We start from the raw sequence: 27,342 nt of genomic DNA on the forward strand, positions 1-27,342 counted from the left end.
TAGGTTTCGTGCGTGTTTGAAATTTATAGAATAAAACCGGTAGCTAAGAGTTCCATTTTGAAGAGGAAATAAGAATAGGAATAGTGTTTGGACTCTAATACACACGTGCTTGGAGTAAAAATAAAAGCTAAAAAAAAATAAAAAAATAAAATAATAATAATGGAGACTTAACTCTAGGTTTATAAAAAATCATCTGATAATTCACTTTAACTCATTAAAAAAATTTATTTGTAATTTATTCCTAAAAAAAAAAATATAGGGTCGGGTTGTTACAACCACTGTCGCCCAACCGTTGAGAAACCACACCAAAATACTCTGTTTTACTACACCGAAACAAAGGATATATCATCGCCCAAACTGAGAGCCACGTTCTGCCACTGTTGGGCCGCGATGCCACCGTTAGCAGCAACAGACGACGCCGGGGATCTAGCCTCCACCGCCCAATGACGCCCAGTGCCACCGCCCGAAGCTCCCATGCACACTGCATGGTGCGTAAACCTTCTACCCGTAATCTCTCTAAGATTCAGTTTCTCTCTCTCTCTCATAACTCTCTCTCACTCTTCACCTCTCTCTCTCTCACAGAGCTTTGCTGCCGCACTCGCCACCCTCTCCTCAGCCCCCGCTTCTTCGCGTGCTTCCTCCCTTGGTAAGGATATTGCACGACTTGAGAAGAATACGCATGTTGTTAATATAAATCCCTAAGCCTTATGTCGGTTTCAACTATAGGGGTAGACTTTTATTTTTAATTACATATTTGTCCTTAGTTATACGCCAAACGACATACGTATTGAACTTATATTTTATTTTGAGTTTTAATGTTTACGTAGGCTCTTATCTATGGGTTAAGTCTTTTTGTTACTAAGATTAACAGTTAGGAATAATTCAGTGTTATGAAGATTTTAGGTTTGAAAAATATAGTATATTTTTTTAATAGTTTAGATTTTCAATAAAATCACTTGTTTAATTAGAAATTTATGCAAAATATGTGTTTATTTTTTAGGCGACCGATTACGTGCCTAAAATAGTAGATTAGCATTGTAAGGTAAGTAATTTGATCATAAATTAGGATCATCACAGTTCAACTTATAGATCAGTATTATTCAAGCCAGTTCATTGTCAGCCATTATTTATGCACCACTTATGTCATATGCAAACATGTCATCCAACATAGCATACGATCATGTCATTCCGCATCATGTTCAAATTCAGAAATTATAATTATGTATGTAATATGTCATGCATCTCATGTGTATAAGACACATAAGCCATCTTAAATTCAAGTGCAAGATAAGATAAGATCAGTTAATAAGATGACCATTCAGATGCATGATACCAATGCAGTTCAGTTTCAGGGTGGATGTGCAAGCCACGAATTCAGTCGTGGTCCAGCATAGTATGCCAGAATACTATTAGCGGCTCCCCTTGCTGCAGCGGGACGTGGGGTCAGTGCACAACCTTGCACACAGGGTTAAGTGTGTTGGTCAATTAGATAAATCAGTCAGATCAGTTAATTAATTCAGTTAAATCAGTCATACATAGCATAAGCATCAGTATGAGCAGTCATGAATTTAAACTCTCAGCATGAAAATTTTTATGAAAACCTTATGTTTATTATGTTTACGTTGTGATGAATTTTTTGTTGAGTTTTCGACTCATTTTAGTTTGTTTTCATATTTTTAACCACTCAGGTGAGGATAATGAATACGAGCAGGCAGGCCAGGAATAGAAAGAACAGTTAATTTTAGTTTCAGACTTTTTAAAATAAAATATGCTTTCATGACATAAATTTATTCAGTTTATTCATTTAATATTTTTGGAAGACATTTTATTAGACATTTTTCTACAAAATAAACTCCTAATTTCATTTATGAAATTTGAGATCTCTTGCCGGGTTTATTTTTTATGAAAAATACGTGACACTCCTAGCCTACGGGAATGGGGTGTTACATCTTATCTTATATCTTCATTATAATTTTTTTAGATTTTTCCATAAAATATAATAAACAATTCAACTTTTCAAATCTCAAAATAATAATAATAATATTAAAAAAATAATATTTTAATAATATTTTATTCAACTCATATAAAATCATCTCATCTTATCTCACTATCCAAATGAGCCCTAAAAAGCCCCATCACTATCACGATTCGGATCTCGATCGGTGTGGTCTAGTGCTCCCGGCGTGGTCCAGTGCAATTGTATGTACGTTCATGATAGTGAAGAAAAAATAAATATTGAGAATGTAAAAAAAAGAGACACGTAAATTTACGTAATTCGGCATAAAGCCTACGTCCATGAGATTTTTGGAGAGGGAATATCCATTATAATAAGCTAATTTACAATCCTTCATCACATCTCCTTTCTCATTTTATAATGGAGATCTTAAATATATTTTCTGGAGAAAAAGGCTCTTGCTGGAGCCCTTTTCAAGAGGTTGAAGAAGCTAAAGAAGAAATCGAACCTCCTAGAGTTGTTTGGCCTTTTCATTTTATATGTCTCCTCTTTTTGCGTGCCCCTCGAGAGGTGAGGATTAGTCGCCTTTTGTTTTGCGTGTTTGACATTTTCATTTCTTTTCCTTTTTTTTCCTTCCCTCTTATCCTTTCTTGTATTTTCTTTTGACATCCTCCCTCTCATTGTCCCCGTTTGCTCTCTCTCTCTCTCTCTCTCTCTCTCTCTCTCTCTCTCTCTCTCTCTCTCTCTCCGGTCTCCTAATGATGGCCTTTAGTTGGGTTGGGCCTGATCTTGGGCTTCAATATTTTATCCCATTCAATATTGATTCACCCATTATCCAAAGGAAGGTAATCACTTATCTCTCTCTCTCTGATTTGTGTAATATGTGTGTAAGAGATATGTAAACATATTTTTTTAGGCAAAATACATGTAAAAAACCATCCAGCCTCTTTGCATTTTATATATTATCTTGATTTGTATGTGTACTTAATGATTTTTAACTAAAAACAATCTGCGTTATAACCATGTTTGCAGCTTAAAAAATATTTGCAAAGTAGTCACAACAATGGCCGAGATTTGAAGTGCTTTTTCTTAAAGAAGTATTTTTGATGTATATGTTTGAAGAGAACATATTTCATAGCCAACAAGACCAAGTCTAAAACAAAGGAACACTCTGCAATCTTATAAATATTTTTAAAAAAGGAAGAATCTGTAGACAAGGAGTTGGTTTCTCTCCCGTACCTAGTTTCTATTAATGCTCTCTGCCCAAGAGAAAGAAATGAAAGAATAAGAAAGCAACCAGAAAGAAGGGTGGTCTCTGGTGGAGTAACAAAGGAAAGCAAATTATTCAAATTAACTAAAGGCAAAATGGACATTTCAAATATGATGACATGGAGGGTGTGAAATTCGTGCTTAAAATCGGCATGCTTGGTAGAATTTTTATTGATTTTAAATTTCCTAAAGAGGAATTTTGGTTGGCCAAGCTCCATATAGCACTAGCATCAGTTTAAATATAATAAATAATTTAATTTTTTCAAATACTAAAAAAATAATAATATTAAATAATGATAATTTAACAGTATTTTATTTAACTTTCAACTTTATTTTAATTCATCTCATTTCAACTCACCATCCAAATTAAACGCCTGTGTCCTTGTGATGGGACTTTAGAAAATATTTAAAAAAAAAAAAAAAGAGACAAGATTACTGACCTTCTTAAAAAAATTTCATTTCCTTCCCAGGATATAAAAGATTATGTTTTAAATAAATCATTACAACTTTATCAAATTTTCACATAAAATATAATAAACAATTCAATTTTTTCAAATCTCAAAACAATAATAATATTAAAAAATAATAATTTAATAATATTTTATTTAACTTTCAACTTTATCTCAATTCATCTCATTTCAACTTACCATCCAAATTAAACGCATGCCCTTGTGATGTGACTTTAGAAAATAGCTTTTAAGAAAAAGGAGACAAGAATTATAGACCTTCTTAAAATTTTTTCCTTTACTTCCCAGGATATAAAGGATTATGTTTTAAATTAAAACGTACTTTTTCGATTTAAGAAAGAGTTTTGCAGCAAAAATCATTGAGTTAAATTAAAAGACTTCTACAAAATTAACCTTTCATACATTACAAAAGCTCGCCTAGGCTTCAGTCACTCTTCCCTTGGGACATGTCTGTCTTGACGCTTCTTCCTCACTTTGTCCCTGTGAGGGGAGGGACATACAAAAAAATGAATGTGAGTCGAATACTTAGTACGTACTACTTCATATAGTCAAAATATATTAACATAGGCTTTTAGTCATGCATTCACATTCATTTACATACTTTACATAAGCATTCATCTCATTTAAAACATTACAAGGTGATGGGAACCAAGATGACTCTAGTCTTAAAGATCATTTGCAACTTCCAGATGAGTCAAGAAGATCAAAGAGACAATGCAAGGATTGATGCAATCCACCTGAGATAAGTTTAGCAAGAGGCCAACATTCAAGATGGGGCTTGAAGGATGAGGATCCTGTTTTAATTCATTTGATCAGCTACGGAAGAAGGCAACGACAAGACTTAAAGGCTTTGGGCTCTTGAAGGGTTTCAACTTATTTAATTCATTTAAATAACTTATTTTATTAGTTTAGAATAATTGAGTTTATTATGGGAAACACTTAAGGGGGCCTATGCAAGGGCATGTTGGGAAAGTATTATTTTATTGAACTAGGGTTAGGGTTACTGTAGCCGAGTACTGTAGCACGGCACTGTAGCCGCAGCACTGTTCATCCAGGGGCCCTTTTGGAAGATGGGGGGTTTATTTTGGCTAGGGTTTCATTAGGTTTTCCTTTAAATATTCTATGTAGCCTCATTCTAATCAGATTATGAAGTTTATGAAATTTGATGAATTTATTCATTGTGAGTTGAGTTTTACTCCTCTTGTTCTTAATTGAACTTTTGAACTTATCAAAGGTAAATCACAACCTTTGTGGCGTTCCTCCTTTGTAATCTGGGTTCTTGAGACGGGTTCTTCAACGGGTCTAGATTTTCATATAATCTAGGTTCTTGAAACGAGTTCTCATCGGGTCTAGGTTCTCCATCCTTGACTTGATTTTGGCTTTCTTGGAAAGTTTTTCAAATTGATTGTGGGTTCAAGGGATTCTTTTCCCACGGGTTCATATCATTTGGTATTTAGAGCCAGGTTTCCAATCAGGTCTGATTCTATCTTTTAATTCTAGCATCCTCAAATTTAATTCTAGGGCTTCTGATAGGAACCAAGGTGGGCCTACTCTTAAAGATCCTTTGCAAGTTCCAGATGGGCCAATTACAAGATCAAGGGCCAAGAAGATCAAGGAAGCAATGCAAGGATTGGTGCAATCCACCTGGGATGAAGCCAGCAAGAGCCCAACACTGAAGATGGGTCTGAAAGAAGAAGAACCAGTTTTGATCCACTTTATTCAAGCTGTGGAAGACATGACTTAAAGATACGGCCTATTGTTATTGGAGGCTTCCAATTTGGTTAAATGATTTATTTTATTAGTTTAGAATAAGTGGGCTTGAAGATGCTTGGCTCACATGTCTTATTTCTTTTGAACTATGTTTTTGGGAAGGCCTTGTATTTTGGCCAAGGGCTTATTTGGAAATTACATTTTAGGAACTAGGGTTTCATCAATTTATTGTTAGGGGTTACTGTAGCCGCGCGTACTGTAGCCGGTACTGTTCATCAAGGGTAATTTTGGGTAAAAGGGGCATTATTTTGGCTAGGGTTTTGATTAGGTTTGGCTTTAAAAACTCTTTGTAGCCTCATTTGAGAGTTAGACAATATTGAATTTTATTTGTGAGTTGAGTTTTCTCCTCTTGTTCTTGATTGAACTCTTGAACTTATCAAAGGTAAATCACAACCTTTGTGGCGTTCCTCCTTTGTAATCTGGGTTCTTGAGACGGGTTCTTCAACGGGTCTAGATTTTAATATAATCTAGGTTCTTGAAACGAGTTCTCATCGGGTCTAGATTCTCCATCCTTGACTTGATTTTGGCTTTCTTGGGGAGTTTTCAAATTGATTGTGGGTTCAAGGGAATTCATTCCCACGGGTTCATATCATTTGGTATTCAGAGCAAGGTTTCCAATCAGGTCTTATTCTATCTTTTATTTCTTGCATATTTAATTCTAGGGTGTCATTGTTCTAGGATTGATTACAAAAAAAAAAAAATAGTGGTGGTTAGTAGGGTTGCTGAAATTCATTGTTCTAGGGTTTGTGTTGGCTGAAATCTCTTGTTCTAGGGGCTGCCGTATATCATTTGCCCAAGGGTTTTTGAGTTATTGTTAGGGTTTTTCTCAACTGCTTATTCTTGATTGTGATCAAATCAGTTGGTGAAAGGAAAAGAAAAGAAAAGAAAAGAAAAGAAAAGAAAGGAAAAGAAAAAAAAAAATCGTGAAAAAAAAAAAAAAAATTCGAGATTTTTTTTTTCCTTGATCCTTATCATCAAAGGGGGTGATTCTAGTTGATATCTTGTCTTATTGCTACTGTTTCATTCGTATAATTTTCTTGATTCACGTGCCATTTTTTTTTTTCATTCCTTCCGTGTTTCTCTTGTTCTTGTTTCTTGGACTTAATTACTAGTTGGGATAAAACAAGGTTGCTTTGTCTTGATTGAGTCAATTAGTTCTTAAAGAACTTGAGTGGGAAAACTCTTGAGGTAAAAGGCAAAGAGAGTGTGAGACTATTATCGAAAAAAGCCAATTAAGAGTGAAACACGAGTGGAGTGTCATTATTCGAGTGTAAACACGTGAGGGAGTGTGTGAGGTTTACTTTTTTTTTTGCCACTAACTTTCTCTTGTGTAGCGCCTAATAATGTCTCATCGGAGTAGCGCATCACCAAGGGGGAGAGCAGATAACTCATCCTTTGTGTTGCAAGCCATGCAACAACAGTTTGAGCGGTTAAACTTGGTGTTGGGTGAAGTGAGGGATAGGATGGATCATCAAGAAGCAGCGATTAGAAATCTACAAGGTAGGAGGGATAGGAGGCGATGTGAGCATAGAGTCGAAAATCAGTATGAGAATGAAGGAGATGGTGGGGAAGAGGAAGATTTAGCATCTGACGTTGGGTCGGGTAGAAATAGAGGAGTTAGGCATGAAAGAGGACTTGAGGGGAATCTAAGGGGTCGGGATGGTGTAGATAGAGACCTTGGTAGCATCAAAATGAAAATACCATCTTTCCAAGGTAGAACTGACCCTGAGGTTTATCTAGAGTGGGAGAAAAAAATAGAGTTGGTGTTTGATTGTCATAATTACTCTGAGGAGAAGAAAGTGAAGTTGGCGGTAATTGAGTTCACTGATTATGCTATTATTTGGTGGGATCAATTAGTGACCAATAGGAGAAGGAATTATGAGAGGCCTATAGAGACATGGGGAGAGTTGAAAGCTCTCATGAGGCGGAGATTTGTTCCTAGCCATTACTATAGAGACCTTTTTCAGAAATTACAAAATCTTACACAGGGGTCTAGGAGTGTGGAGGATTACCATAAGGAGATGGAGGTGGCGATGATTCGGGCTAATGTAGAGGAGGACCGAGAGGCCACCATGGCTAGATTTTTGAGTGGGTTGAATAGGGACATAGCCAATGTAATTGAATTGCAGCATTATGTGGAGATAGAGGACATGGTGCACATGGCTATGAAGGTGGAGAGGCAATTAAAGAGAAAAGGGACAGCAAGGTACACTACGGTTTCTAGCACTACTTGGAAATCAAAATGGGATAGGAATGATCCAGCTGAAGCAAAGAGAAAGACCGAACCACCTAAGGGAAAAGATGAGGGAACTAGCAACAAACCCAAGGTAGAATCCCAACCTTCACGGAATAGAGATATCAAATGTTTTAAGTGTTTGGGTTCAGGGCACATTGCTTCTCAATGTCCAAATAGGAGGGTGATGATTATGCGTGACAATGGGGAGGTGATGACTGAGAGTGAAGATGATAGTGATGAGGTGCCCGAGTTGGATGATGCTAGTGATGATGATGGAGTGGTATACCCTGTGACAGGTGAGTCTCTTGTTGCCAGGCGTGCTCTTAATGCACACATTAAGGTGGATGATGCAGAGCAACAGAGAGAGAACATTTTCCATACTAGATGCCATGTCAACAATAAGGTATGTAGTATGATCATTGATGGAGGGAGTTGTACTAATGTGGCTAGCACTACTTTGGTTGAAAAATTGAATTTACCAACCTTAAAACACTCTAGACCATACAAATTGCAGTGGTTGAATGATTGTGGAGAGGTTAGGGTGGATAAACAAGTGTTAGTTACTTTTTCTATTGGGAAGTATCAAGATGAGGTGCTTTGTGATGTTGTGCCTATGCATGCGGGCCATATTTTGTTGGGGAGGCCGTGGCAGTATGATAGGAGAGTGACACATGATGGGTTCAAGAACATGTACAGCTTTGAAAAGGAGGGCAAAACAATTAAACTTGCTCCTTTAACTCCAAGCCAGGTCTATGAGGACCAATTGAAATTGAAAAGTGAGGTTGCTCAAAAAAGAAAGAGTGAAAATGAGAGTGATCAGAAGAGAAAGAGTGAAAATGAGAGTGATCAAAAAAGGAAGAGTGAAAAAGAGATTGAGCAAAAAAGAAAGAGTGAGAGTGAATATGAGCATAAAAGAAAGAGTGAGAAAGAAAGTAGAGAGGTGGCTGAGAGTAAAGAAAAAATAGTGGAGCCACGAGAGAAAAAAGAAAGAGAGTCTTCTGAGAGAAAAGGAAAGGCAAAAGTGAGTTTCTATGCAAGAGAGAGTGAGGTTAAGAGGGCTTTCTTCGCAGATCGCCCTATGATTTTTCTTGTCTATAAAGAGTCTTATCTTACTCTTGATGAAACTAACCAGTCTCTTCCTAGTTTGGCTGTTTCTTTGTTGCAGGAGTTTGAGGATGTATTCCCGGAGGAGATGCCAAATGAGTTGCCACCCATTAGAGGCATTGAGCACCAGATTGATTTTGTGCCCGGGGCTGCTATTCCAAACCGACCAGCCTATAGGAGTAATCCAGAGGAGACAAAGGAGCTTCAGAGGCAAGTTGAGGATTTGATGAGCAAGGGGTACGTGAGGGAGAGCATGAGCCCTTGTGCAGTACCAGTGCTACTAGTGCCAAAGAAGGATGGGACGTGGAGGATGTGCATTGATTGCAGGGCGGTCAACAATATCACGGTAAAGTATCGCCATCCCATTCCTAGATTGGATGATATGCTTGATGAATTGCATGGTTCATGTATTTTCAGTAAAATTGATCTTAAAAGTGGGTACCATCAAATTAGAATGAAAGAGGGTGATGAATGGAAAACTGCTTTTAAGACTAAGTATGGGCTTTATGAATGGTTGATTATGCCATTTGGACTTACAAATGCGCCCAGTACTTTCATGAGATTAATGAACCATGTCCTACGTGCATTCATAGGCAAGTTTGTGGTTGTGTACTTTGATGATATCTTAGTGTACAGCAAGAACTTAAATGAACATATTGAGCATTTGAGATATGTGTTTGATGTGTTGAGATGTGAAAAGTTGTATGCTAATTTCAAGAAATGTGCCTTTTGCATGGAAAAAGTTGTTTTTCTTGGTTACGTTGTTAGTACAAAGGGTATTGAGGTGGATGAAGAGAAAGTCAAGGCCATCAAGGAGTGGCCAACGCCAAAAAGCATCACTGAGGTAAGAAGCTTTCATGGGCTAGCTAGCTTTTATCGGCGTTTTGTTAAAGACTTCAGCACCATTGCTGCACCACTCACTGAGGTAATTAAAAAGAATGTTGGGTTTCATTGGGGGGCTAATCAAGAGAATGCTTTTGCCACTATTAAAGAAAGGTTGTGCTCTGCACCTGTGTTAGCATTACCTGATTTTAACAAAGCTTTTGAGATTGAATGTGATGCCTCAGGAATAGGGATTGGAGCCGTTTTGATGCAGGATAGGCGGCCCATAGCCTTCTTCAGTGAAAAGTTAAGTGGGGCATCCCTGAAGTACCCTACTTATGACAAAGAGCTTTATGCTCTTGTTCGTGCATTAGAGACTTGGCAGCACTACCTATGGCCAAGGGAATTTGTGATCCACACCGATCATGAATCATTGAAGCATCTCAAGGGTCAAGGTAAGTTGAATAAAAGGCATGCTAGATGGATGGAATACATTGAGACCTTTCCCTATGTCATCCGTTACAAGCAAGGTAAGGAGAACATTGTTGCTGATGCTCTATCCCGGAGGTATGTACTTCTTACTTCTATGAGTGCCAAAATGCTTGGGTTTGAATACGTGAAAGACATGTATGCCGATGATGCTGATTTTTCAAATGTGTATGTGGCATGTGATAAGGCGGCATTTGGTAAGTTTTACAAGCATGATGGTTATTTGTTTAAAGAAAGCAAACTTTGTCTGCCAAATTGTTCTATGCGTGAGTTATTGGTGCGTGAGGCACATGGTGGGGGGTTAATGGGACACTTTGGTGTCAAGAAAACTTTAGACATTTTGCATGAACATTTCTTTTGGCCTAAGATGAAGAGAGATGTTAACCGTATTTGTGGAAGATGCATTACATGTAGAAAGGCCAAATCTAAGGTTTTGCCACATGGGTTGTATACACCCTTACCCGTTCCTAGTGAGCCATGGGTCGACATATCTATGGACTTTGTTTTGGGGCTGCCTAGGACCAAAAGGGGTAGAGATTCTATTTTTGTTGTTGTTGATAGATTCAGTAAGATGGCACATTTCATTCCATGCCATAAAACAGATGATGCAACAAATATAGCTGACTTGTTTTTCAGGGAGATAGTGCGACTCCATGGTGTACCTAGGAGTATTGTTTCTGATAGGGATGTTAAATTCCTTAGCTACTTTTGGAAGGTGTTGTGGGGGAAATTGGGTACTAAGCTCTTATTTTCCACTACTTGTCATCCACAGACTGATGGTCAGACTGAAGTAGTTAATAGGACTTTAACTCAGCTTTTACGCACTGTTGTTCATAAGAATTTAAAAACTTGGGAGGATTGTTTGCCATTTATAGAGTTTGCATATAATAGGACGATGCATACTACTACTTCATACTCTCCTTTTGAAATTGTTTATGGATTTAATCCACTTACTCCTTTGGATTTGATGCCTTTACCTGTTGATGACAGGAGTAGTTTGGATGGACAAAAGAAGGCGGAGTTGGTGAAATCACTTCATGAGAGGGTACGGCTTCAAATTGCCCAAAAGAATGAAAGGGTTGCTTCCCAAGCCAATAAAGGACGAAGGCGTGTCATCTTTGAACCAGGAGATTGGGTTTGGGTTCACATGCGCAAAGAAAGATTCCCAGCCCATAGAAGGACTAAGTTGCATCCTCGAGGAGATGGACCTTTCCAAATTCTTGAGAAAATTAATGACAATGCATATAAAGTCGATCTTCCAGGTGAGTATAAAGTTTCTGCAACTTTCAATGTTTCTGATCTTTCTCCTTTTGATGTAGGTGAAGATTCGAGGTCGAATCCTTTTGAGGAGAGGGGGAATGATAGGAACCAAGGTGGGCCTACTCTTAAAGATCCTTTGCAAGTTCCAGATGGGCCAATTACAAGATCAAGGGCCAAGAAGATCAAGGAAGCAATGCAAGGATTGGTGCAATCCACCTGGGATGAAGCCAGCAAGAGCCCAACACTGAAGATGGGTCTGAAAGAAGAAGAACCAGTTTTGATCCACTTTATTCAAGCTGTGGAAGACATGACTTAAACATACGGCCTATCGTTATTGGAGGCTTCCAATTTGGTTAAATGATTTATTTTATTAGTTTAGAATAAGTGGGCTTGAAGATGCTTGGCTCACATGTCTTATTTCTTTTGAACTATGTTTTTGGGAAGGCCTTGTATTTTGGCCAAGGGCTTATTTGGAAAATTACATTTTAGGAACTAGGGTTTCATCAATTTACTGTTGGGGTTACTGTAGCCGCGCGTACTGTAGCCGGTACTGTTCATCAAGGGTAATTTTGGGTAAAAGGGGCATTATTTTGGCTAGGGTTTTGATTAGGTTTGGCTTTAAAAACTCTTTGTAGCCTCATTTGAGAGTTAGACAATATTGAATTTTATTTGTGAGTTGAGTTTTCTCCTCTTGTTCTTGATTGAACTCTTGAACTTATCAAAGGTAAATCACAACCTTTGTGGCGTTCCTCCTTTGTAATCTGGGTTCTTGAGACGGGTTCTTCAACGGGTCTAGATTTTAATATAATCTAGGTTCTTGAAACGAGTTCTCATCGGGTCTAGATTCTCCATCCTTGACTTGATTTTGGCTTTCTTGGGGAGTTTTCAAATTGATTGTGGGTTCAAGGGAATTCATTCCCACGGGTTCATATCAGCTTCATTGTTCTAGGCTTGCCAAAAAAAACAAATAGAAACGAAAAGTAGGCTGCCGAAATTCTTAGGATTTTGGATTTGGCTGAAATTTGCATCACCTAGGGTTTCAATATTCTAGGGTTTCCTATATCTCTAAGTCTGTCAATTGCTTGGAGTGTCGTTCCATTGATTCTCTTCTACTTCATTGTCCATGCTTGTGTGTTTGAATTCAATTGGTTGGTTTTCACAACTGACTATTGCTGTTTGTGGATGAATTAGAGAAAAAAAAAGAAAGGAAAAGAAAAGAAAAGAAAAGAAAGGAAAGGAAAAGAAAAGAAAAAAAATTCGAAAAAAAAAAAAACGAAAAAAAAAAGAAGGGGATGAAGAAAAGAGAAGGTAGCATATTCAAAGTTGCTACATAGTTACAACAAAGAGAAAGAAAGAAATTTGTTGATTAAACCTTATGATCAAAGGGGCTGCTGCATACATCACTCAAGTTGGTATATTGTCTTATTGTTAGTCTTTCATTCGTATAACTTCATTGATTCTCGTGTCATTTTTATTCCTTCATGTTTCTCTTGTTCTTGTTTCCTGAATCTAATTACTAGTTGGGATAAAACAAGGTTGCCTTGTCTTGATTGAGTTCATTTAGTTCTGAAAGAACTTGAGTGGAAAAACTATTGAGGTAAAAGGCAAGAGAGTGTGAGACTATTATCGGGAAAAAGCCATTAAGAGTGAAACACGAGTAGAGTGTCATTATTCGAGTTGAAACACGTAAGGGAGTGTGTGAGGTTTTCTTTTTTACCACTAACATTCTTCTGTGCAGCACCTTGTAATGTCTCATCGGAGTAGCTCATCACCAAGGGGGCGAGCAGATAACTCATCCTTTGTGTTGCATGCCATGCAACAAGAGTTTGAGCGGTTGAACTTGGTGTTAGGTGAAGTGAGGAATAGCATGGATAATCAAGAAGCAATGGTTAGAAATCTGCAAGGAGAGAAAGATTGGAGGCGACATGAGCCTAATATTAAGAATGGGTATGAGAATGGAGAGTATGGTGAGGATGAGGAAGTGCTAACATCTGAAGTTGGATTGGGTAGATATAAAAGAGTTAGGCATGGAAGAGGCCTTAGGGCAAACTCAGGGGGTCGAGATAGAGTAGATAAGAACCTTAGAAGCATCAAAATGAAAATACCATCATTCCAAGGTAGAACTGACCCTGAAGTTTATTTAGAGTGGGAGAAAAGAATAGAGTTGGTGTTTGATTGTCATAATTATTCTGAGGAGAAAAAGATGAAGTTGGCTGTAATTGAGTTCACTGATTATGCGATTATTTGGTGGGATCAATTAGTATCCAATAGGAGGAGGAATTTTGAGAGGCCTGTAGAAACATGGAGAGAGTTGAAAGCTATCATGAGGCGGAGATTTGTACCTAGCCACTACTATGGAGACCTCTACCAAAAATTACAAAATCTTATACAGGGGTCTAGGAGTGTAGAGGACTACCATAAGGAGATGGAGGTGACTATGATTCGGGCTAATGTAGTGGAGGATCGGGAGGCCATAATGAAAAGATTTTTGAGGGGGTTGAATAGGGAGATAGCCAATGTAGTTGAGTTGCAACATTATGAGGAGGTAGAGGACATGGTGCACATGGCTATGAAGGTGGAGAGACGGCTAAAAGGAAAGGGTACATCAAGGTATACTTCGGTTTCTAGTACTTCTTGGAAACCAAAGTGGGACAAAAATGATCAAGTTGTAGCAAAGGAGAAGACCGAACCACCAAAGGGAAAAGATTTGGGTGAGGCTGAAACCTCAAGAAAAAGTGAGAATGAGCTTAATAGTAAGAGTGAAGGTGACTGTGAAAGTGAGAATGTGCTGAAAAGAAAGAGTGAAGGTGAGATTGAGAAGAAAAGAAACAGTGAGACCGAAATGGAGAAAGACAGAAAAATGAGAGAGAAAAAAGAAGAGGGTGAGACTAAAACCTTAAGCAAAAGAGAGAATGAGTTGAAAAGTAATTGTGAAAAAGAGAGTGAAAAAGAAAAACAGAGTGGAAAGAAAAGAGAATGTGAAGAAAGTGAGAGAAAAACAAAGAGAAAAGTGAGTTTTTGTGCTAAGGCGATTCTTAATCCTAACGGACTTGACGTATGTTTGCCTAGTATTGTTGTCTCTTTGTTGCAGGGATATGAGGTCATGTTTCCTAGTGGTGTCTTTTGTGGATTGCCACCTATTAGGGAGATAGAGCACTACATTAATCTTATGCCAGGTGCGACAATTCTTAATCGACCTTTCTTGAAAAAACAAGAGTCATTGACACACTTAAAGGGACAAAGTAAGTTGTTGACTAGAATGTATACTAAGCGGGAGGATTGTATTGAGACTTTTCCTCATGTATTCAAATACACACAAGGTATGAAAAATTTTGTGGTTGATGCTTTAGCAAGAAGGTATGTCCTTGTCTTCATTTTAGACGCGAAATTGTTGAGATTTGAATATGATAAGGAATTGCAAGCTAATAATGATGACTTTGCTAGTGTGTATGGAACATGTGAGAATGCATCTTTTGGTAAGTTCTATAAACTAGATTGGTACTTGTTTAGAATGAATAGATTTTGTGTGCCTACTAGTTTTATGCGTAAGTTGCTTGTGTGTGATGGACATTGATGGGAACCAAGGTGGGCCTAGTCTTAAAGATATGTTGCAAGTTCCAGATGAGCCAAATACAAGTTCAAGGGCTTAAACGATAAAGATTATGCTTTGATTCATTTCATAAGCTATGGAAAGGGCAACAACATGACTTATAGGCTTTGGACACTTGAAGGCTTTCAACTTATTTAATTAATTTCAATGACCTATTTTATTTGCTTAGAATAATTGGGTTTATGCCTATGTAAGGGTATGTTGGGAAAATTATTATTTTATTGAACTAGGGTTAGGGTTACTGTAGCCGAGTTACTGTAGCCGCGGTACTGTTCACTCAGGGGTATTTTTGGAAGATGGAGTTTTATTTTATCTAGGGTTTCATTAGGTTTTCCTTTAAATACTCTATGTAGCCTCATTCTAATCAGTTGATGAAGTTTATGAAATTTGATGAATTTATTCATTGTGAGTTGAGTTTTACTCCTCTTGTTCTTAATTGAACTTTTGAACTTATCAAAGGTAAATCACAACCTTTGTGGCGTTCCTCCTTTGTAATTTGAGTTCTTGAGACGGGTTTTTCAATGGGTCTAGATTTTAATATAATCTAGGTTCTTGAAATGAGTTCTCATCGGGTCTAGATTCTCCATCCATAGACTTGATTTTGGCTTTCTTGGGAAGTTTTCAAATTGACTGTGGGTTCAAGGGATTTCATTCCCGCGGGTTCATATCATTTGATATTCAGAGCAAGGTTTCCAATCAGGTCTGATTCTATCTTTTAATTTTAGTATCCTTAAATTTAATTCTAGGGCTTCATTGTTCTAGGGTTGCCAAAAAAAAAAAAATTTGAAATAAAAAGTAGGCTGGCGAAATTTTTAAGGTTTTGGGTTTGGCTGAAATTTGCATCACCTAGGGTTTCAAAATTCTAGGGTTTCCTGCATCTCTAAGTTTGTCAATTGCTTGGAGTGTCGTTCCATTGATTCTCTTCTATTTCATTGTCCATGTTTGTGTGTTTGAATTCAATTGGTTGGTTTTCACAATTGAATATTGTTGTTTGTGGATGAATTAGAGAAAAGAAAAGAAAGAAAGAAGAAAAGAAAAGAAAAGAAAAGAAAGGAAAGGAAAAGAAAAGAAAAGAAAAGAAAGGAAAGGAAAAGAAAAGAAAAGAAAAGAAAAGAAAATTCCAAAAAAAAAAAAAAGAAGAAGAAGATGAAGAAAAGAGAAGGTAGCATATTCAAAGTTGCTACATAGTTACAACAAAGGGAAAGAAAGAAATTTGTTGATTTAAACCTTATGATCAAAGGGGCTGCTGCATACATCACTCAAGTTGGTATCTTGTCTTATTCTTACTCTTTCATTCGTATAACTTCATTGATTCTCGTGTCATTTTTATTCCTTCATGTTTCTCTTGTTCTTGTTTCCTGGATCTAATTACTAGTTGGGATAATACAAGGTTGTATTGTCTTGATTTAGTTCAACTAGTTCTTAATGAACTTGAGTGGGAAAACTCTTGAGGTAAAAGGCAAGAGAGTGTGAGATTATTATCGAGTAAAAAGCCAATTCAGAGTTACACACGAGTGGAGTGTCATTATTTGAGTGTAAACACGTAAGGGAGTGTGTGAGGTTTTTCACTAACATTCTTTTTGTGCAGCACATTATGATGTCTCATAGGAGTGACTCATCACCAAAGGAGATGGTAGATAACACATCCTTTGTGTTGCAAGTCATGCAACAACAGTTTGAGAAGTTGAACTTAGTGTTGGGTGAAGTGAGGGATAGGATGGATCATCAAGATGTGGTAATTAGAAATCTTCATGGCAGGAGAGATAGGAGGCGTCCCGAGTTTAGTGTTGAAAATAGGTATGAGAATGAAGAGTATGGTGATTCTCTTGTTACTAGGCATGCACTCAATACAAAAATTAAGATGAATGATATAGAGCAGAAGAGTGAGAATATTTTTCATACTAGATGCCACATCAACAACAAGGTATGTTGTATGATCATTGATTTGAGGAGTTGTATTAATTTAGCTAGCACTACTTTAGTTGAGAAATTGAATTTACGTACCTTGAAACACCATAGACCATACATGTTGCACTGGTTGAGTGATTGTGGGGAGGTTAGGGTAAATAAGCAAGTGCTAGTTTCTTTTTCAATTGGGAAATACCAAGATATGGTGCTTTGTGATGTAGTGCCTATGCATGCTAGTCATATTTTGTTAGGAAAGCCATGGCAGTATGATAGGAAGGTGATCCATGATGGGTTAAGGAATATGTACAGTTTTGAAAAAGATGGAAAAACAATCAAACTTGCTCCTTTAACTCCAAAACAGGTCCATGGGGATCAATTGAAGCTGAAATGTAAGGTTGCTCAAAACAGAAAGAGTAAAAGTGAGAGTGATTAAAAAAGAAAAAGTGAAAAGGAGATTGAGCAAACAAGGAAGAGTGAAAGTGAGAATGAGCTGAAAAGCAAGAGTGAATGTGAGAGTGAAAGTGAAAGTGAGATTGAGCTGAAAAGCAAGAGTGAATGTGAGATTGAGAAGAAAAGAAATAGTGAGACCGAAATGGAGAAAGAGAGAAAAATGAGAGAGAAAAAAGAAGAGGGTGAGACTAAGACCTCAAGCAAAAGAGAGAATGAGTTGAAAAATAATTATGAGGTCGAGAGTACAAAAAAAGATGAAGAAAAAGAGAGTGACAGAAAAAAAGAGAGTGAAAAGAAAAAAGAGTGTGAAAGGGAAAAAGAGAGTGAAAAAGAAAAAGAGAGTGGAAAGAAAAGAGAGTGTGAAGAAAGTGAGAGAAAAACAAAGAGAAAAGTGAGTTTTTATGCTAAGGCAAGTCTTAATCCTAACGAACTTGACGTATGTTTGCCTAGTATTGTTGTCTCTTTGTTGCAGGGATATGAGGTCGTGTTTCCAAGTGGTGTATTTAGTGGATTGCCACCCATTAGGGAGATAGAGCACTACATTGATTTTGTGCCAGGTGCAACAATTCCTAACCGACCTTTCTTGGAAGAACATGAGTCATTGACACACTTAAAGGGAGAAGGTAAGTTGTTGACCATAATGCGTGCTAAGCAGGAGGATTCTATTGAGACTTTTGCTCATGTATTCAAATACACACAAGGTATGGAAACTTTTGTGGTTGATGCTTTAGCAAGAAGGTATGTACTTATCTTCATTTTAGATGCAAAATTGTTGAAACTTGAATATGATAAGGAATTGCATGCTAATGATGATGACTTTGCTATTGTATATGGAACATGTGAGAAAGCATCGTTTGGTAAGTTCTATAAACTAGATTGGTACTTGTTTATAAAGAATAGATTTTATGTACCTACTAGTTTTATATGTAAGTTGCTTGTGTGCGATGGACATGGTGGTTTGTTGGGTAACCATGGTGTAAGGAAGACTTTTGTTGTGTTGCATGAACGTTTGTGGGAATATCATTTGCCTTTCAATGACGTGTTGCATGAACATTTGTGGAAGTATCAATTGCCATTCATTGATGTGTTGCATGAACGTTTGTGGGACTATCATTTGCCCTTCATTGAGTTTGCATATATTTGGAGTAGTCATTCTGGTGTCAAGAAAATATTAGACATTTTGTATGAACATCTATGTTGGTCTAAGATGAAGAGAGATGTCAATTGTATTTGTGGCAGGTGCATTACATGCAGAAAGGCCAAATTTATACTTTTCCCACATGGGTTGCATACGCCCTTACTTATTCCTAGTGAGTCATGTGTAGACATATATCTATGGACTTTGTTTTGGGGCTGCCTAGGAAAGAAAGGAGTAGAAATTCTATTTTTATGGTTATGGATGGATTTATAGAGTTTGCATATAACAGGACCATGCATACTACCACTTTATATTCTCCTTTTGAAATTGTTTATAGACTTAATCTATTTACCCCTTTAGATTTAATGTCTTTATCTGTTGACAACAGGAGTAGTTTGGATGGATGTTCTCAAATTCTTGAACAAATTAATGACAATGCATATGAAATCAATGATAATGTTACTAACATTTTTCCCTTTGATCCAGGTGGAGATTCGAGGTCGAATCCTTTTGAGGAGAGGGGGAATGATGGGAACCAAGGTGGGTCTAGTCTTAAAGATATGTTGCAAGTTCCAGATGAGCCAAATACAAGTTCAAGGGCTTAAACGATAAAGATTATGCTTTGATTCATTTCATAAGCTATGGAAAGGGCAACAACATGACTTATAGGCTTTGGACACTTGAAGGCTTTCAACTTATTTAATTAATTTCAATGACCTATTTTATTTGCTTAGAATAATTGGGTTTATGCCTATGTAAGGGTATGTTGGGAAAATTATTATTTTATTGAACTAGGGTTAGGGTTACTGTAGCCGGTTACTGTAGCCGCGGTACTGTTCACTCAGGGGTATTTTTGGAAGATGGAGTTTTATTTTATCTAGGGTTTCATTAGGTTTTGCTTTAAATACTCTATGTAGCCTCATTCTAATCAGTTGATGAAGTTTATGAAATTTGATGAATTTATTCATTGTGAGTTGAGTTTTACTCCTATTGTTCTTAATTGAACTTTTGAACTTATCAAAGGTAAATCACAACCTTTGTGGCGTTCCTCCTTTGTAATTTGGGTTCTTGAGACGGGTTCTTCAATGGGTCTAGATTTTAATATAATCTAGGTTCTTGAAACGAGGTCTCATCGGGTCTAGATTCTCCATCCATAGACTTGATTTTGGCTTTCTTGGGAAGTTTTCAAATTGACTGTGGGTTCAAGGGATTTCATTCCCGCGGGTTCATATCATAGTAGAAACATGATACTTACCTGGAAGATCCATTACATATGCATTTTCATTAATTTGTTTAAGAATTTGGAATAGTCCATCCAAGCTACTCATGTCATCAACTAGTAAAGACTTTAAATCTGAAGGAGGAAATTGATTAAGTAAACAAACAATTTCAATTGGTGAAAATTTAGTAGTAGCATGAACACTCCAATTATATGTAAACTCAATGAATGGCAAACAATACTCCCACAAATGTTCATGAAGTACATCTAAAGTTTTCCTCGAACCAAAATGACCACTCCAATATGCATGCTCAATGAATGGCAAATGATACTCCCGCAAACATTCATGCAACAAGTCAATGAATGGCAAATGATACTCCCGCAAACGTTCATGCAACAAGTCAATGAATGACAAATGATACTCCCATAAACGTTTATGCAACATGTCTGAAATCTTATTTTCACGAGAATGACCACTCCAATTATATGCAAACTCAATGAAAAGCAAATGATACTCCCGCAAACGTTCATGCAACACGTCAATGTATGTCAAATGATACTCCCACAAATGTTCATGCAATACATCAATGAATGACAAATGATACTTCCACAAACGTTCGTGCAACAAGTCTTTGAATGGCAAATGGTATTCCCACAAACAGTCATGCAACACAACAAAAGTTTTTCTTACACCATGGTAACCCAACAAACCAGCATGTCCATCACACACAAGCAACTTACGCATAAAACTAGTAGGCACACAAAATCTATTCATTCTAAACAAGTACCAATCTAGTTTATAGAACTTACCAAAAGATGCATTCTCACATGTTCCATACACACTAGCAAAGTCATCATTATTAGCATGCAATTCCTTATCATATTCAAATCTCAACAATTTCGCATCTAAAATGAAGACAAGGACATACCTTCTTGCTAAAGCATCAACCACAAAATTTTTCATACCTTGTGTGTATTTGAATACATGAGGAAAAGTCCCAATACAATCCTCCCGCTTAGTATGCATTCTAGTCAACAACTTACCTTGTCTCTTTAAGTGTGTCAATGACTCTTGTTTTTCCAAGAAAGGTCGATTAAGAATTGTCGCACCTGGCATAAAATCAATGTAGTGCTCTATCTCCCTAAAAGGTGGCAATCCACAAAAGACACCACTAGGAAACATGACCTCATATCCCTGCAACAAAGAGACAACAATACTAGGCAAACATACGTCAAGTCCGTTAGGATTAAGACTCGCCTTAGCACAAAAACTCACTTTTCTCTTTGTTTTTCTCTCACTTTCTTCACACTCTCTTTTCTTTCCACTCTCTTTTTCTTTTTCACTCTCTTTTTCATAATTACTTTTCAACTCATTCTCTCTTTTGCTTAAGGTTTTAGTCTCACCCTCTTCTTTTTTCTCTCTCATTTTTCTGTCTTTCTCCATTTCGGTCTCACTGTTTCTTTTCTTCTCAATCTCACCTTCACTCTTTCTTTTCAGCACAATCTCACTTTCACTGTCACCTTCACTCTTACTATTAAGCTCATTCTCACTTTTTCTTGAGGTTTCAGCCTCACCCAAATCTTTTCCCTTTGGTGGTTCGGTCTTCTCCTTTGCTACAACTTGATCATTTTTGTCCCACTTTGGTTTCCAAGAAGTACTAGAAACCGAAGTATACCTTGATGTACCCTTTCCAAAAAGCCGTCTCTCCACCTTCATAGCCATGTGCACCATGTCCTCTACCTCCTCATAATGTTGCAACTCAACTACATTGGCTATCTCCCTATTCAACCCCCTCAAAAATCTTTTCATTATGGCCTCCCGATCCTCCACTACATTAGCCCGAATCATAGCCACCTCCATCTCCTTATGGTAGTCCTCTACACTCCTAGACCCCTGTATAAGATTTTGTAATTTTTGGTAGAGGTCTCTATAGTAGTGGCTAGGTACAAATCTCCCCTCATGATAGCTTTCAACTCTCTCCATGTTTCTACAGGCCTCTCAAAATTCCTCCTCCAATTGGATACTAATTGATCCCACCAAATAATCGCATAATCAGTGAACTCAATTACAGCCAACTTCATCTTTTTCTCCTCAGAATAATTATGACAATCAAATACCAACTCTATTCTTTTCTCCCACTCTAAATAAACTTCAGGGTCAATTCTACCTTGGAATGATGATATTTTCATTTTGATGCTTCCAAGGTTCTTATCTACTCTATCTCGACCCCCTGAGTTTGCCCTAAGGCCTCTTCCATGCCTAACTCTTCTATGTCTACCCAATCCAACTTCAGATGTTAGCACTTCCTCATCCTCACCATACTCTCCATTCTCATACCCATTCTTAATATTAGGCTCATGTCGCCTCCTATCTTTCTCTGCTTGCAGATTTCTAACCATTGCTTCTTGATTATCCATGCTATTCCTCACTTCACCTAACACCAAGTTCAACTGCTCAAACTCATGTTGCATGGCATGCAACACAAAGGATGAGTTATCTACTCGCCCCCTTGGTGATGTGCTACTCCGATGAGACATTACAAGGTCCTGCACAGAAGAATGTTAGTGGTAAAAAAGAAAACCTCACACACTCCCTTACGTGTTTCAACTCGAATAATGACACTCTACTCGTGTTTCACTCTTAATGGCTTTTTCCCGATAATAGTCTCACACTCTCTTGCCTTTTACCTCAATAGTTTTTCCACTCAAGTTCTTTCAGAACTAAATGAACTCAATCAAGACAAGACAACCTTATTTTATCCCAACTAGTAATTAGATTCAGGAAACAAGAACAAGAGAAACATGAAGGAATAAAAATGACACGAGAATCAATGAAGTTATACGAATGAAAGAGTAGCAATAAGACAAGATACCAACTTGAGTGATGTATGCAGCAGCCCCTTTGATGATAAGGTTCAATCAACAAATTTCTTTCTTTCTCATTGTTGTAACTATGTAGCAACTTTGAATATGCTACCTTCTCTTCTCTTCAACTTCTTTTTTTTTTTTTTTTTTTTTTTGGAATCCTTTCTTTTCTTTTCTTTTCTTTTCCTTTCCTTTCTTTTCTTTTCTTTTCTTTTCTTTTCTCTAATTCATCCACAAACAGCAATATTCAATTGTGAAAACCAACCAATTGAATTCAAACACACAAACATGGACAATGAAATAGAAAAGAATCAATGGAACGACACTCCAAGCAATTGAAAAACTTAGAGATGCAGGAAACCCTAGAATTTTGAAACCCTAGGTGATGCAAATTTCAGCCAAACCCAAAACCTTAAGAATTTCGGCAGCCTACTTTTTATTTCAATTTTTTTTTTTTTTTGGCAACCCTAGAACAATGAAGCCCTAGAATTAAATTTAAGGATACTAAAATTAAAAGATAGAATCAGACCTGATTGGAAACCTTGCTCTGAATACCAAATGATATGAACCCGCGGGAATGAATCCCTTGAACCCACAATCAATTTGAAAACTCCCCAAGAAAGCCAAAATCAAGTCAAGGATGGAGAATCAAGACCCGATGAGAACTCGTTTCAAGAACCTAGATTATATTAAAATCTAGACCCGTTGAAGAACCCGTCTCAAGAACCCAGATTACAAAGGAGGAACGCCACAAAGGTTGTGATTTACCTTTGATAAGTTCAAAAGTTCAATTAAGAACAAGAGGAGTAAAACTCAACTCACAATGAATAAATTCATCAAATTTCATAAACTTCATAATCTGATTAGAATGAGGCTACATAGAGTATTTAAAGCAAAACCTAATGAAACCCTAGCCAAAATAAACCCCCATCTTCCAAAAGTGCCCCTGGATGAACAGTGCCGCGGCTACAGTGCCGTGCTACAGTACTCGGCTACAGTAACCCTAACCCTAGTTCAATAAAATAATAACTTTCCCAACATGCCCTTGCATAGGCTCCCTTAAGTCCTTCTCATAATAAACTCAATTATTCTAAACTAATAAAATAAGTTCTTTAAATGAATTAAATAAGTTGAAACCCTTCAAGAGTCCAAAGCCTTTAAGTCTTGTCGTTGCCCTCTTCCGTAGCTGATCAAATGAATTAAAATTGGATCTTCATCCTTCAAGCCCCATCTTGAATGTTGGGCTCTTGCTAAACTTGTCCCAAATGGATTACATCAATCCTTGCATTTTCTCATTGATCTTCTTGGCCCATCTGGAAGTTGCAAATGATCTTTAAGACTAGACACATCTTGGTTCCCATCAGTTCCTCCTTTGTAATTTGGGTTCTTGAGACGAGTTCTTCAATGAGTCTAGATTTTAATATAATCTAGGTTCTTGAAACGAGTTCTCATCGGGTCTAGGTTCTCCATCCATTGACTTGATTTTGGCTTTCTTGGGGAGTTTTCAAATTGACTGTGGGTTCAAGGAATTCCTTTCCCGCGGGTTCATATCAGTGACTCACTTAAGGTCACCTTTCAAACACAAAGCCTCCTACTTCACGTTCATATCTTTCAAAGTGAACCTCACTGATTCACTTTAAAGGCTAAGATACACAATCACTTTCTTCATGCTCTTCCTACCAAACCATCAATCCCGGTGCGTAACTTGGACCAACCAAGTTATACAATCCAAATCTCGTCAATACATACATCCCTTCCTTCATTCATATATAACCTAACCAACACTTCACCATAATATTAACCAAACACAATACACAACTTTAAGCCAACATTGAGACTTAAACATCGTGTGCTCATGGTTAGGATAGATTATCCATTACATGTGGTAAATCTGCTTTACACATATACCCTACCCCTATTATCACCTAAGATTAACATATAATCCACTAACGCCCACTTGTGTAACACAAGCTCCATACTCCGATAATAACTTCCAACTCAAACCCATACAACATGACACTTTATACAACCAATCCAACTACTTAGCTTATCCTAGCACTTTACAGGACATACCTCCATTCATAACTACACATCCCTTCACGTCACATAACTTACAATCACTTCCAAGCTACATCACTCCACCACATGGAGTACACTCCACGTGTACTCCATTCACATGCATTACGCCACATCACCATTATGGCATACCCGCTATATGGTGCGTCACTATACCACATGGAGTACACTCCTTGTGTACTCCCTTCACATGCATTACACCACATCACCATTATAGCATACATGCCATATGGTGCATCAATCCATCACATGGAGTACACTCCACGTGTACTCCTTTCACATTCCATACCCCCACACAGAGTACACTCAGCATGTACTCTTCCCGTTCCACACTATGCCAAGAGGGTATATTTTACATATACTCTCATTCTCTCACATTACGCCACACACAATGTACACCCAGCGTGTACTATTCCCATTCCATCTACACGTCATGATAGGAACCAAGGTGGGCCTACTCTTAAAGATCCTTTGCAAGTTCCAGATGGGCCAATTACAAGATCAAGGGCCAAGAAGATCAATGATAGGAACCAAGGTGGGCCTACTCTTAAAGATCCTTTGCAAGTTCCAGATGGGCCAATTACAAGATCAAGGGCCAAGAAGATCAAGGAAGCAATGCAAGGATTGGTGCAATCCACCTGGGATGAAGCCAGCAAGAGCCCAACATTGAAGATGGGTCTGAAAGAAGAAGAACCAGTTTTGATCCACTTTATTCAAGCTGTGGAAGACATGACTTAAAGATACGGCCTATTGTTATTGGAGGCTTCTAATTTGGTTAAATGATTTATTTTATTAGTTTAGAATAAGTGGGCTTGAAGATGCTTGACTCACATGTCTTATTTCTTTTGAACTATGTTTTTGGGAAGGCCTTGTATTTTGGCCAAGGGCTTATTTGGAAAATTACATTTTAGGAACTAGGGTTTCATCAATTTACTGTTGGGGTTACTGTAGCCGCGCGTACTGTAGCTTCTACTGTTCATCAAGGGTAATTTTGGGTAAAATGGTTTTGGCTAGGGTTTTGATTAGGTTTGGCTTTAAAAACTCTTTGTAGCCTCATTTGAGACCTAGACAATATTGAATTTTATTTGTGAGTTGAGTTTTCTCCTCTTGTTCTTGATTGAACTCTTGAACTTATCAAATGTAAATCACAACCTTTGTGGCGTTCCTCCTTTGTAATCTGGGTTCTTGAGACGGGTTCTTCAACGGGTCTAGATTTTAATATAATCTAGGTTCTTGAAACGAGTTCTCATCGGATCTAGATTCTCCATCCTTGACTTGATTTTGGCTTTCTTGGGGAGTTTTCAAATTGATTGTGGGTTCAAGGGAATTCATTCCCACGGGTTCATATCACGTCACCAATACAACGCATACTCCACAACCACACTACACGGCACAGTCCGCAACCCTTCACAGCACACTTCCCAATTACGCCCAACACTTCACAGTACACTACACGACACAATACACCTCCATACAACACAGACAAGCCCAACACTTCATTACACAGCACCACATCACAATACCACAACTCCACAATACCAACAGCACAGTCCACAACCTAGTCAACTAATCAATATCTAACATAAATACGAGGGATAGAGAGTTACACCATCGACGGGATAACCCGTGCGTTGCTTGTTGACCATCACGGTCGAAGACGTCGGAAGGGTCGTACGTGGTGGCTAAACCGCATACGGTGACTGTTTAGGCGTTTGGATAGCTAGGTGTGGTCTTAGAAGGGCTCGTGGTGGTCTTGTGATGATGGCAATGAGCATAACACGGCGGATCTAACCGTGTATAGTGGCGGTTAGCCACGCCCAGTGGTTGTCCATCACGTGTATAGTGGAGGTGGTGGTTACTAGTCGTGGGTGGCGGTGCACGGTGGTGGAGGGTGTAAAACCCGTGCGTGAGAGAGGGAGAAACCGTGAGATGGAGGAGGGGCTTCTGGCCATGGGTTCGAGGGAGGAGGAAGGGTGAGACCAGGAGTAGCTCGTGGTGGTGTCCGGTGGCCAAGGTGGGTGCGCACGGTGGCACTAGGAGCTTCGGTGGCCTTGAAGCCGTGTGAACCGATTTTCATGGGTATGGTGTGTGTGCACGATGGAGGGGAGAGGGAGGCTGAGCTTGCTAGGGGATGATGGCCTGCGGAAGGGGAAGCCGCTGTGGAGGTGGTGGCGTCATTGGGCGGCGCACGGCGGCGCTACGTGCACCAAGCCCATTCGGGCTGTGTACTTCCAAAATGGAGAAAAGGAGAGCGTGAGAGAGAGGGGCTGGGTTAGGGAGGCTCGCCAACGTGAGGTGGAGCTGGTGGTGCCGGCGATGAGGGTTGGCGACGCACGACGGCGCCGGGCTGTGCGATGGAGGCTTCGGCGTGGGAAACGTAGTGTACAACGTATTGTTGTGGGAGAGGGAGGAGAGAGAGGGCTACGGGAAAAAGTGAGGGGGTCTGGGTATTTAACCCAGTCCCCTCGTCTGGGGATCCACGTAATGATCTAACGGCGAGGGATTAAAACATTGATTCAAAATGCATTAACTATTAACATAATTAAAAGCGCTTAGAGGAATTAAGGTAGAATATTATTTTAAACTAATTTTAGTTTATAAAATAATATTATTCATCATTAATAAAATGATGAAGTCTCACTTTAACATATTAATAATAATATTAATAATTGAAATCATTTTAATAATAATATTAAAATGATTTC

General features: G+C 38.1%; 1 protein-coding gene across 1 annotated transcript; it reads left to right on the forward strand.

Moving 5' to 3' along the window:
• Positions 1–7,247: 7,247 nt before the first annotated feature.
• LOC118348637 lies at positions 7,248–24,490 on the forward strand (the record flags this gene model as incomplete). The annotated part of the gene is made up of 6 exons (XM_035690696.1): positions 7,248–8,360; positions 8,862–9,110; positions 9,558–10,193; positions 10,323–11,103; positions 11,242–11,576; positions 24,425–24,490. Coding segments are annotated over 6 exons (3,180 nt in total), but the record flags the coding sequence as incomplete, so codon positions are not given.
• Positions 24,491–27,342: the final 2,852 nt, after the last annotated feature.

The sequence above is a fragment of the Juglans regia genome, chromosome 6 (genome assembly GCF_001411555.2).
Source record: "Juglans regia cultivar Chandler chromosome 6, Walnut 2.0, whole genome shotgun sequence".
Lineage (NCBI taxonomy): Eukaryota > Viridiplantae > Streptophyta > Magnoliopsida > Fagales > Juglandaceae > Juglans > Juglans regia.